We start from the raw sequence: 13,069 nt of genomic DNA, 5'->3' as shown, positions 1-13,069 counted from the left end.
GACGAATTGAACGTTTTACAAACTGAAAACGGCTTATTTGAGGTGAGATATGAAGTTTGTTTATGATCGCTTCACTGATCAGTAAAGCAAGAGGCACATTGCTTGATGAAAAGGAAGTGGGACTAATATGCATAAGAAGTTGTGGGATGTGAAATAAGAAGTTCGCGGCCCTGAGAAGGTAGATCTCTACGCGGAGCGACAGGCAATTAGCCCAGGTTTGAGATGCATGTCAGTACATTTAACGGGACCGCGGAGCACGCGCCGCTCTTTGATGCTTAATCAAAACCTGACATCTCTTGTGCGGCGTCTTTGTGTGATGTCAGATCAAGTGATCTTAAAAAAAAAAGAAAACGAAATCACAGAAACAGGGGGCGGGAACACGCTGCCGTTCTCCTGTTTGTCATCGGCAATTAGTCTGCTCCACAAATTAGCCCGCTCCGAGGCGTGGCGGTAAACACGGCGGGCCCGGACCCGTTTGAAGTTACCCTGAAAATCTCACAGTGGAAGCATGTTTGGCTGGCCACAGGTCAGTTTCAGTTCTCCTCTTGTTTTCCTGTCATGTTTCTGCCTCCCACTTACGCTCTTCCCTCCCTCCGCCTCCCTCCCTCCCCTCCCTCACATCTGTCATCCTCACTCCTCCTCCCTTGCCCCCCCCCCCCCCCCCCCCCCACCGCCCCCACACACACACACACACACACACACACACACACACACACACACACACACACACACACACAAACACAACAAAAACATCTCTCTTAATGCCTTTTTCATCTTCACTCCCCCCCCCCTCGCCCCACACAGCCTGTTCCCATCGATGATCACTTCTGTGGCCTGGATATAAACCAGCCCCTGGGGGGTTCCCAGCTGGTGTCGGGTCGGACGGTGTACACCGAGAGCAGGGACAGGCTGACCTCTGTGACCTCCTACGTCTACAACGGACACAGCGTGATCTTCCTGGGGACGAGGAGCGGACGGCTGAAGAAGGTGAGAGCAGCGAAACACACATGATTCTCATTTCTTAATATTTTTTTGTTGCCAATCAGCTGATGGATGAGGTGACAGCCAGGGCCAATCAAACGCCCTGCACTCACGCTGGCTAATTAACTGATCTACTCAGGTGTAAAATTGGTGGAATGTCCCTTTTAATGCCTTCCATGACTCAAAAAGGTTTCCGCCGCCGAAGCTCCACGTAGAAAAGACACAGCTGAGATTCATCCAACGATCTTACATCCATTAACACTCATTAATGCAATAATATGATCAATGAATGGTCTGATTAGCAGAAGGGGTTATGCTTCATACATCATGGTGATTATGCAGCTAAACAACGGTACAGTATGCTGATGATGCAGAACTGAAGAGTTCTCTGCATCTTGAAGGCTCAAACCACTCTTTCTATATCCTTCTCGTTAGTTTTCCTTTCCTTCTAAAGTCTCGTTAAATTTTAATTCTATCTTGTGTTTTGTGGGTTTCCTTTCCTGGTCTCGAGTTTTTGAAGTCCAACTAAAGTATCCCTTTGTTTAAGGTGGAAAGTCTGTTGATAATATACTTTTTTATATTATATAAAGCACTTAAAAAAACAAAAACAAATCAACAGCTTGGGTTGTGAGGTAACAGAGAACACAGAATGAGAATGCAAGGAAAGATGAATAAATACATAAAAAATAAGGACCGATACTAATGAAGATAGTTATACTAAAAACATTTTTTAAGATAGTCATAAGACAAGTGGGGAGGAAGGAAGGAATGCATTATATAAAAACATGTTTTCAGCCGCTTCGTTAGTTTTCAATATTCTCCATTTTTCTTATTATCAACAAACCAATAGAAGACTAAAACCAACAAAAGAATTGATACTATTAATATTCATATCACTATCTGTGCTGCAGACCTCCATCATTGTCCAAAGACTATTAAAAACACATCGGTGTGCCACACCGTTGCCCCTGGTAACGCTACGGTTTCACTTTACCTCACAAACGGCATCTACTGCCGTAAATACTGGAAATAAGCCGCAGCAAATTAACCAAATATGTACTGGTGACCTGTTTTATTTAAGTCAGCAGGACTAAAACAGATCTGAGCTCTGCAGACAGACCGGCTAATCCTGGAGTCTGTCCAAAGCACCGTTGGTTTGGGTCAAACATGGAGCCTCATCCTCTTTAAAGTCCCACTTCAGTATTCCTTCAGTAGGAGGTTTCTGCCGCCCGGCCGGGCTTGCATCACCAGGTGTATGAGGAGTGTTAATACGAGGACTGACAAGCGGCTGATTGACAGTTCAAATGTGCCGTCTGACCACGTCTGAGGAGCCGTCACAGCGAGGCGATAAACATTCCCACGGGGATGACGCTGCTCACCTTCACAAAGCACGTCTATGAGTCTGCAGCATCATTACTGCTCTGAGTGTCTAAAGGCCGGAGTTTGTCGTCACGCCGCCAGAAGTGAAGTTGAGTGAAAGGCGATAAAAAAATCACCGCTGGAGAGAGAAGCTGAAATCCCGACTGTTTCACTGTTTCGATATTTAATCTGACAAACAGTGTTGTGATCACATTCAGAGATCATTAGACGACAGGGATGAACACATAAGTGAAGGTTTGCACACTGTTGCTTCATTTAGTGCAATTAATGAGTAGATGTTTGCAGCTAACGCTCTATATTCATGATTGATTGGCCAATTATCGTCTTAATGAACTAATCCATTTGGCTTTAAAAGGTCACGCTGCCTCCAACCCAAAAACTGTTTCCTCCCACGTACGCCTCAATGCTGGGACGAATGTTTGTTATCAAAAATAGTTTCTTTGAATTTACTTTGAAAAACCATTTGACAATCAATTCATTGATCAATCATCTCAGCTTTGCTGTCTGGACTGGACACACCGGGCCAGTCGCTGGTGGGAGTGGACGTGATTGTCGGTTAGGTAATGTTTCAAAAGAAATTCTTGAAGTTCAGAAAGGCTTCGGCTTTACTTTGCAATTCCAGCAACACGCGTCTGCTCGTTATACAGCTTTTCAAAATAAAACATCTGTCTTGGTCGGCTTTAGGAAAAGATTGTCTTTTGGGTTAAAAGTATCTATGGAAGTGACGTCACTCAAGACACGGGACATGAACAGCGGTCTCCTGGGTGAAGCTCCTCCCTCCTCCCCATGCAGACTTTTCATAATAATTACGATTAAACCATAAAACAATAGAACAATTACAGGAATGCACGGCTGCCCTTCCACGAGGCCCACAGACACGACATGACCTCTTTCTTAGAGAGGTTCATGAAGTTGATTTAGCTCATTGTCCGTCACGTTGTCATTACGGAACGCTGTAACGATACATTTTAATCCATTTCCTGTTACGGCTCGCTCTGTGATCTAACCGGATTGACTCGGCGGTGCCGCCGGCTCTGCTTACTGCACACTTCTCAAGGCTGACGGAGGAGGAAGTGTGTGAGAGGACCAATGTGACATCAGCCTGGAGGAGCAATCTGACACACACACACACACACACACACACACACACACACACACACACACACACACACACACACACACACACACACACACACAATGCAGCTCTTTCATTGGATGAGCCGTCGGGGAAATAACAAGAGAACCAGACAGAAAGAGAGAGAAACCGAGACGGAGAGTAATCTGTGTTTCAGTGTTTCCATTCACGGAGTTTTATGGGCATTTTTTTATCATCGGGTTAGAAAAGCTGTATGAAAATTGGAAAATTTAATAAAACTTCCTCAATTGTGAAATAAAGTTTGAGGAAAACATAATTGGAAACACAGTCACCAAATTATTCTGACATGTCAAACATTTTACCCACATGACCGATCTATTATATTCTATATTCCCGTCTCCGTGACAACGTGAAACCCGGCCAACAGTAGCTGACATAAAGAGCAGTTAAAAGTAATTTCTGAACACCTCTTGTAGATGGATTTTTATATATCTATATATGAAACTATATAAACTACTAGAAGGGTTTATTGGCTCCAAACAAGTTGATGGAAACGTCCATCCTCCCTTTTTTGGGCAACATTTCAAAAATGTGTTTAAAAATCATGAACATGATGAGAGTGAAACACCAGAGACAGATTAAAAAAAAGAAAAGCCTGAGATATTAAGTGAGAAAAGGAAAGAAAACACAGAATCAGTGGATTTGAACAGAATTGGGTAAGTGAGCGGTCCGTCTGGGAGCGGAGGGCGAGGGATCCGATCACGGCGAGGGATCCGTTGGTCGTGACACTGACAGAATGAGCCGCCGTGATTCAGAGTCCCAGGAGCCCCGGAGGGTCACGGGGTCACCGCTCCAGTCCTGTTCCATCACCCCCCCAGTGGACGGGCTGAGTGGAGATGAGGCATGGCAATAAATGCCATCGGCGCATCAGTCTGGCTGCGGGGGTCATCGCAAAGGTCAAACCTGCCACAAGGAAAGGGGGTCAAAGGTCACGGGGGGGTGGCCAACAATCTCACCACGCAGGCAGATGGGAGCGGTCTGTCTGACGTCTCCATCATCACCCGCCGCGGTCTCGTTGCCTTCGGTGGTGGATTTCAGCTGAGTCATGTGACACGTCCGCTAACGAGGTGAATCCAGGTGAAAGCCGTTAGCGCTCACCGATCACTGTTTGGATCTGTTGGCGTCGGGAGGCGTCGATGGATACCACTTGTTAGCAAAATTGGAACCATTTATTATTTCCAAATGACAAATTTCCAATAAAGGAAGTAAGGAAGTAAGGAAGTAAGGAAGTAAGGAAGCAGCGAACGGCTCTGCAGAATGCCATTTCACTGGTGCTCACCCCGCGGCGGCCTCGAACACATAACAGGTGTTGAGTGGAATTGATTTTCGGAGGAAATGTTTCTGCAGAGAACGGTCATACTCTAGAAACCGGATGCTTCACTGCCAAAGAGTATTAAGACGTTCGTATTCCTCCTTTCAGGAGAAAAATCAATGATGTCATACCCGTCACTGAAGAAACTTTGATTAAACCCCTTTAATGATTAAAGATTTCACCCCAGCTAGACAACACTTTTCCTTCGCTGTTCAATAGCTCAGTGCTGATGAATATAATTTGAAAGGATGCAAGTTATAATAGAATGAAACAAAAATAAAAACCCAGCACATTAAAGCCCGGCAGCAGTTTTTCCCTCCGCAGTCAAATACTCTCATGTGCAAATCCTGGATTCATTATGGCTTATCGAGAGTTGACCGGGTGGGAGGGAGGGAGGGAGGGGGGGATTCACCACTGCACAGCTAAATGACTTGGACATGTTCAAAGTCACGATTTCAAAGGAGCGGGGGGGCAGGAAGTGGAGATTTGTCGGTGATTGAAATCATTAGAAGAGCGTTTCAGGTGTGTTTAAGGCCAAATTGAAAGGATTTTCATAACTGCATGAAAAGGGAGCCGGACTTCCAGGGTGGAAGTCTTCGGAGTGGATCGCCATTAGATGTTTCAGTACGGCTGAAATAGTGAAAGGTTTGAAGTCACAAAGGTGTCCATCATCCCTGCTAGTTCCCTTTTTTCTCTCACCCGTCCTCCCGCTAAGTCCCATGAATGGAAACCTCCCCAACAAGAGACCGCGGCGGCTTTGTGGTCAGCAGAAATGATGAAGACCATACGGGTGCCATGAATTGTTCCCACTGTTCTCCTCCCACTGCTTTTGTTGGCGGGACCATGGGAACCCCGAGGAAACAATGGGAATGATTGGAGGGTACGGGGGGCGTACGGAGGAGGAACAGGAAACGGAGGACAGGAAACGGCGTCCTCAAGGAGAGAGAAAAGAAGTGAACATGCGGAGACTCGGAGTAAACTGCGGTATGAAGACTTGGACGCTCGCCATGCAGCTGAAGGTTACGGCCAAAAACGGAACATTTGGACTGCTGCAGCTGCTGAAGGCTTTTAACACACACACACACACACACACACACACACACACACACACACACACACACACACACACACACACACACACACACACACACACACACACACACACACACACACACACACACACACACACTGACCTCCCTTCCAACCCAGTTGGTAATCGTGTTTAGGTATGGCCACTTGCCTACAACGTATCTTGTGGCTGCGATCAATACGGCCCCTCTTTGTGATTGTAGTTAATGTGATGGCTGAATGATTAGTGCTGTCCTGTAGTACACATCTCCGCCTCCGTAACCCCCCCTCACCCCCCCAACCCAACGTTTTAATTGGCTGCTTGGCTCTGCTCTGAGCCTCGTCTCATTAGCATTCACAGAGCCGTGATGGTTCTATGTGCTAATCGATGCTCTCTCGGCCGTCATCCTCGATCCGACCATATGCACGGCCACTCAACCTTAAAAGGTGGCCAGTTGTCTGGCCCTTATGTCGCCGTGTTACCCCCCCTCCCCCTCCCCGTGTCACAATATTGAGTCAAGCCGGCGCCAAAGTCTGTCTGGCTCACGGTCAGCGTACATCTACTATACATCCAGCCTGACGTATTTACTTCACTCCGGTGGTTTTTGGACCAAAAACGATACGAATCAGATTGTTTGCCTGAAGGATGAATCACCGATTCATCTGTCTGGGGGGGCAGATTGGGGATGATTGGTTAAACAGAGTGCTCCCTGCCTCCCGGGTCATCATCCATATGTTTGGGTGAGCAGGGTGAATGTCAAGGGCACATATGGACATGCTTTAAAAAAAAAAAAAGCCATTACTACAACGGTGTATTAGAGTCACTGTAGGAAAAAAAAAAGAGCTGAGAGCAGGGGGCGATATTCTGAGAAACGTCGCAAATTTGAGAGTTCATAAAGTGTCAAATGTGCGAGTTTATTACAATGTTTTATTTATATCAGGCCAAATTGTCATCTTATGGGTGTTTATTGATAGGGGGTGGGATGGGCTAAGATGCTAGTGGTAGCTTTCACTTGTTGTCATAGCAACGGCAAACATGCGGTGTTAGCGGATCCAAGCAACTTGTTCATATCGACCATATGTATAAATATATATATACTGTATATAACAGTGGCCCGAACACGCCGTCATACGTGACCACATAGACGTAGTTTCTTTCTGTTATACGAGGGATTCACGTGTTCTTCCTCTCAGCATGAATAACATCATCTCTTGGAATTTAATCTTGAAATCACCCCGGTGAGTAAAAGCTCACAGGAGAGACATCTGGCTGCCTTTATTGCTCCCGGCAGCTTTAACGGAGCCGACTGAAGCCAAGTGACATCGGAGAAGTTTGGGTTTGTTGTTTTCCTCGTCTCTCTGAGAATTCAGCCCAGCATTTTGAGATGCGAACCCAGAAAACGGGAGGCGGTGGGCTGGTGTTGCATATCTGTTTGTTAAAAAGCCACTTCTTAAGTTGTTTATATCCATCGCAGGTTGTGTTGAGGGGAGCAGCAGGAAGGATATCGCTGTTATTGGCTTACAATATTATTCATGGGTTAAATATACTTCACATCCTTGTCAGCTGTGAGTCTCTGGGAAGAGAAGGAATGAAATGGAGCTCGCCGAGGTCAGAGGAACGTCTGGTATTAATGGAAAATCAGCTCGGCTTCTTCTGTTACATGACACGGACCACACACAAGGGGAATCTGCTCGGATTTAAAAAAAATAACCCGAAAGCAACGTCGTAGCTGCTTGAATCCTGTTTACACCTCATACATCTCAGATGGAGATAGAAAGCATTTTCAACCCTGAACCCTGATGACTGAACGCCTTCAAAAAGAGGATCCATCCAGGCTTTTATGGATGCTTCAAATTACCAGGATAAATGGGGCATAATGTTGCACCGCATGGATCGTGTGTGTGTGTTCCTGATATGCAATAATCCACGTGATGGTGTATCGATCACACGGGTGATCGTGCACAGAATTTACAGCTACAAATCCAATGAGAGCGAATGACAAAGGGAGTGTGTGTGTGTGTCCAGTGCATGTGTGTGTGTGAAACTTTGCGTGTCATTTCCTACAAGCAGGCTCATTATAAAACCAATTAAACTCGCCTTACACTCATTATAGAGCCGTGGGGCTTAAGGGGAGATTGAGGACCTGTTGTACTCCCGGAGGGCGTCTGCCTGGTCAGCCTCTGTTTGAAATGATAAAAACACTAAGAATACGCTGAAATCAAACACCACGGATCCATCACGATGGGTCAGTGCTGGTCTGAGATCATCCCTGGCCCTCATTCACATACGGCTCAGCGACCTTGTTTTCTGGGTTTCACCACAGAAATGCTCCCGCAATCTGGTTTCCATCTATGCTATATATGAAGTGAGGAGTGTGGGAAAGCATAATAATGTAAACCGGCTCCGTGACGGCGTGGGATAGGGGGGCAGACTGCTGGGAGGAAGAAACCAGACGATGAGCTGGAGAGAGAAAGAAGCTCGGGGATGAATCTGAGTATTATTATAAGTTCTATAAGTAAGTATTTAAAGGACGGGATGAGGTAATAACCAGCGAGAGATGGCGTCGTCTTGTGATCTGGAATCAACAGACGATATGGTGTCACTACTGAGCTCATTACTTTGGTGTTTGTGTGTATGGAAGATGACACCCCTCTCCCTGTACCCACACACACACACACACACACACACACACACACACACACACACACACACACACACACACACACACACACACACACACACACACACACACACACACACACACACACACACACACACACACACACACACACACACACACACACACTTCCTCCCTCCCTTGCTCGTTCTTGGCTGGCGGAGCTGACGGGTGGAGAGACACAGCTGCCTGGAAGGCGGAGGCGTGATTGATTGATGAAGTTTCGGTGCCCAGGGGATCCAATCATGTAATCAGTCTGTATTGATTGACTGTCCCCATTGAGAGACTGCTGAGTCTCTGTCGCCTCGTGCGGCTCGCCCAATACCTGGCAAGCATTCAAAAAAAATTCTTCCGCAGTCGAAATTGTGGATTTCGGCGGCGAGGTCGCCCGAGTCCACGCGTCAGCTGACGGCCGCAGACGTTCCACCATTCTCCGCTCCAATTCCTCATTATCTTAGCATTTATTTCAATTATTATGACTGAGAAATTAATTCAGCTTCACTGTAATTGCATCACGCGGCTAATGAGCCAATCTCCCAGGAATTTAAATAGAGGCTTCAACCTGCGTTTGCATCGCTAATGAGAATTCCTCTTCCTCCAGCGATCCGGATTTATTCACACGTTTCACATTTCTGACTCACATTTCAAGTGTCATCACGTTGTCATCACCGTGTGATGCAACACACATCATCCCGGCACCGGCGGTGAGAGATGAGAATTACGGGTTCAAATGGAGATTTTTTTCAGTTTGTTTTGTGAATTAAATAAAAAAGGAGCAGTGCCGAATCTCCTTATCGGTTTATGTTACATAACCATCGCACAGACAAACAGTGTCTTTGTAGTAAGACGATGAAAAGTTCAAACCCCTTTTTAACAACGTAGCGACTTACAGGTAGTTTGTGTCAGCAGTAATAAAGGTTTCTCCAGCTTACACGCCGCCGCTTCAGAAGCAGTTTCACATCCTCACACGGCTGCACCGACATCAGCGACTCACTTATTACAAAGGCGGCGGCGGCGGCTTATTCGTTTGCTTCGCTGCAGCGGCACATCTCGTTTGTAGAGGATCGGAAACGCCGCCGTCACCGGTGGGCATCTGTTCTCCATGCTTGCTTTTAATAAGCCCCAAACGGCCGCCGCCGCTGCCTGAAAGTCATTCTGAAGTCAAATTAAGGCTCAGCACCACGTTTAGAAAACCCTTAACGGCATCGTGGCTGGAAACCTCGAGTCGGATCGGACAACTGATGTTTTCAGACCTTTTTCTAGACGCCACAAATCGATAATGACGAGATTTCACTGCTGCTAACTCTTTGTTTGCTTCCTCTGATTTACATCAGTCTCACTCCGGTAAATGAACAAGCTGTTTTTTTTCATTTCACACACAAATTGGCATCTCTTAACAAGCTCTAATTGATCGCTTACAGCTGATTAAGAGATTCATAATTGCTATCAAAGAACAAAAAATATAAATGTCTTGTATAACAACTCTGGAGAAATGGTTCCACTCATGCAAATAGACGTTTTCTCCCGAGAATGCAGTGATGTTAGCAGATATGTGAGGCGCTGCAACAATCCTCCCCGGAGTGAAGAAATTCATGGTTCTGTACGAGTTTTTAAGTATTTGAAGGAGGAAAACGTACCAAAACTCTGTGAGCTCAAAGTGAAATTGGGCGGCGATCATCTCGTCTGTACGACGGCGTGTTAGAGCCACTGTATGAATAAAAAATAAAAACGAGCCGAGAGAAGCAATATTCAGAGAAAAAACGTCTTCAATTTGCGAGTTTATAAAGTCATTTATTTACGATGCTAACAACCGGCATTAACTTCCCATTAATCTACGCATTTATTTCCTAATGAATCATCCCAACGTGTGACAACGCCTCGTTAAGGTCCTTAGGGTGATGATGTCGATGCTTATTGTTGCTTTTATTCATATGAGGACAAACTGTCATCTAATGGGTGTTTATTGATTGGGGCGGTTGGGCTAACATGCTAGCGGTAGCTTTGACTTGTTGTCATAGCAACAGCAAACATTCGGTGTTAGCAAAACTAAGCAACTTGTTATATCAGCTATATGTATTTATAAAGAGGCAAATTTGTGACTTTTTTTCTTGGAATATTGCCCAACTTTCTCATCTCTGTTTTTTTTTCCTACAGTGGGTTTAATAATCGTATAAAGATGACTTATAAAGATGATTTCCTCATAACTCCGGTGTTTTGGAGGGACGGTGGGGATGTAGTATCATTCAGTCAGCGTCTCCGTGTTTGTCTCTGCAGATCCGAGTGGACGGTCCTCTGGAGGGAGGCGTGCTGTACGAGACGGTGAGCGTGATGAAGGACAGCAGCTCCATCCTCCGGGACATGGCCTTCTCCCTGGACGGGAACTCTCTCTATGTCATGTCTGACAATCAGGTGAGGAGACGCTAAGCGTCACGGGGTGATGTGGCGAGCAGCGGGACCGTCCTTCAGCGAGGTCGTGCCCTGTCGCCATGCCGACACGTCCTTCAGCGTGAGACTGCGTGGGCAGCTTTAGTAGCATTAAAAAAAAAATCTAAAATAAAACATTCAAATCATTCCTGAGGATTGATCGCGTCCAGTTTATCAGGATAGTAAAAGAAATGTTTTTTCATGTAGTTTATCGTGTAGAGCTAACAGTTTCTAAAAAATAAAAAAAGTGAATTTAAGTTAAATGAAAAATGAATGCTTTTTATTTGGAATCCCACCAGATGATTATGACTCAACCCTCCAGAAATCCAATGCTCACAACTCTGAAACGTTCTGCAGGCTGCAGTTAGTTTAAATATGCAGGCTGTGTGTGAGGGGATGGACGCTGCTCTAATTACTTATCCATGCGAATCGCCTTACAGTGCATGCATCCTTTGTACATGACACACACACACACACACACACACACATAGAAAAACCATTAGCAGCAGTTTTTTTTTCTTTTCTTTTCTCTTCTGTGTGGCCTTACCCCCCCCCCCCCCCCCCCCTGTCTGCTCCTCACTTGGCCCGGCATCACACAGGCTGAGCAGTTGTTGTTGTTGTTGGACGATATTCTCTGCACTCGTTGGAGATAAGGGTGAACAGTGGTAATCACTTTCAACTCCCATCAAGTGATTATTTTGGCGTGCAGCTGCGTGTTACTATGAAATGGGATTAGGTATCAGTGCAGCCAGAGAAGAAGAAGAAGAAGGAGAAGAAGAAGAAGAAGGCAGTCGGAGACAGTCAGTTATTTTTCCAAGTGGCTCTGAAACTCTTTTTTTGGGGGCGGAGCTTGAAAAACAGTCCGAAAAGCCGATAAAAGTGTCACGTTAAAGGAAACACGGGGGTGGTCATCCGGAGAGCAAGAGAGCAACCGGAGACGTGGTGTTGTGATGCCGTCTCCTAAAACAAATCAAGGCAGCTCTTCCTTCTGTGTGATGGACTGGAAGAGACAGAACATCTCTTATTGATGAGCTCCGGTCTTTCAAGGAGAGACACATGCTTCCTTTCAAGGAGATCGCCCCGGCTACACTCGCTTCTCCGCTCTGCCCCCGGTGACGCATAACAACCTCAGCGAAAATACCAAAAACTGCAGCTCAATATTAGAAACGGCTTATTTTTTTGGCTTCAGTCGCCCTCAGGAGCTCGGAGCAGAGCGAGGCCTTCCTCTTTCCCCCGTCTCCCCCTCTCCATCATCAGGAATCCCAGAGGGGAGGGGGGGTTCACTCACAGATTTCCCACATAGTCGATCCCAGAGATGAGAGATTTTCATGATTCCTGGGAGCCAAACAATACAGGAGGAGTGAGGAGCGCGGCGCAGACAGATTTGGCTGAGATCAGCCGACCCTCGTGGAATAACAATGAGCCTCTCCGTCTCCCGCTGAGCGAAACACGCAGGGTTAGCATGATGATGAAGAGCGAGGAGAGAAGAGAGGGAATCCGTGTGTGTGTGTGTGTGTGGAGATATGTGCTTGTGTCTGTGCAACAAAACATCATTTGGGAACCATTATTGATATGAAAAAAACATATTTTGTCTTCTGCCCCCCTTGACTTTAGTTTGATCATTTCTAAGAATAGAAAAATGTCTCCAAACACAGTCACCTCTCCGAATGTCACCGTCTGTCTGTGGAGCCACACCGAAGGCTTTAGACATTAGAGAAGGGAGGGAAAGGAGGGAAAGTGCTGCAGGGCTTTTTTTTTTTTTCCTGGGCAATCTCCCAAAGTGCCACTCTGTAAAAATGTTAAATTAATGCACCCATCCACCTCGTCTGTTTGTCTAGCTCCCCTCTCCCACCTGCATGTGAGTTTGCATCTCTATTAGAGAAACTCATGCAACCTTTCCAAAAGTCTTTCATAGATAGTAACTTAAAAGACAATTAATTAGATGAAAATGTTACTTAAGGATTCATTATTTCACAAAAAAACCCTGAAATCCTGGATGTGACCATTAGGATCATGTGGCACCGTGGATTTCCCCGAGCCAGACTGAGGATAAACAACCACAGCAGTGCG

At 45.9% G+C, this 13,069-nt stretch overlaps 2 protein-coding genes across 2 annotated transcripts in view; one reads left to right on the top strand and one right to left on the bottom strand.

Annotated features, from left to right (window-relative positions):
- ora1 (olfactory receptor class A related 1) overlaps nucleotides 1-13,069 on the bottom strand; it is a 140,132-nt gene that overhangs the window by 48,320 nt on the left and 78,743 nt on the right. The window lies entirely within an intron of this gene.
- LOC311028550 (plexin-A2-like) overlaps nucleotides 1-13,069 on the top strand; it is a 60,137-nt gene that overhangs the window by 3,048 nt on the left and 44,020 nt on the right. Inside the window, exons 2-3 of the mRNA XM_084033181.1 lie at nucleotides 805-987; nucleotides 10,850-10,984. Of these exons, the coding sequence (XP_083889307.1) occupies nucleotides 805-987; nucleotides 10,850-10,984 (318 nt within the window). The remainder of the gene's footprint in view (nucleotides 1-804; nucleotides 988-10,849; nucleotides 10,985-13,069) is intronic.

This window comes from Eutrigla gurnardus, assembly GCF_963514095.1.
Source record: "Eutrigla gurnardus genome assembly, chromosome: 2".
Classification (NCBI taxonomy): Eukaryota; Metazoa; Chordata; class Actinopteri; order Perciformes; family Triglidae; genus Eutrigla; species Eutrigla gurnardus.
The sequence above is the reverse complement of the archived record's forward strand: the minus strand, read 5'-3'. Positions and strand labels throughout refer to the sequence as shown.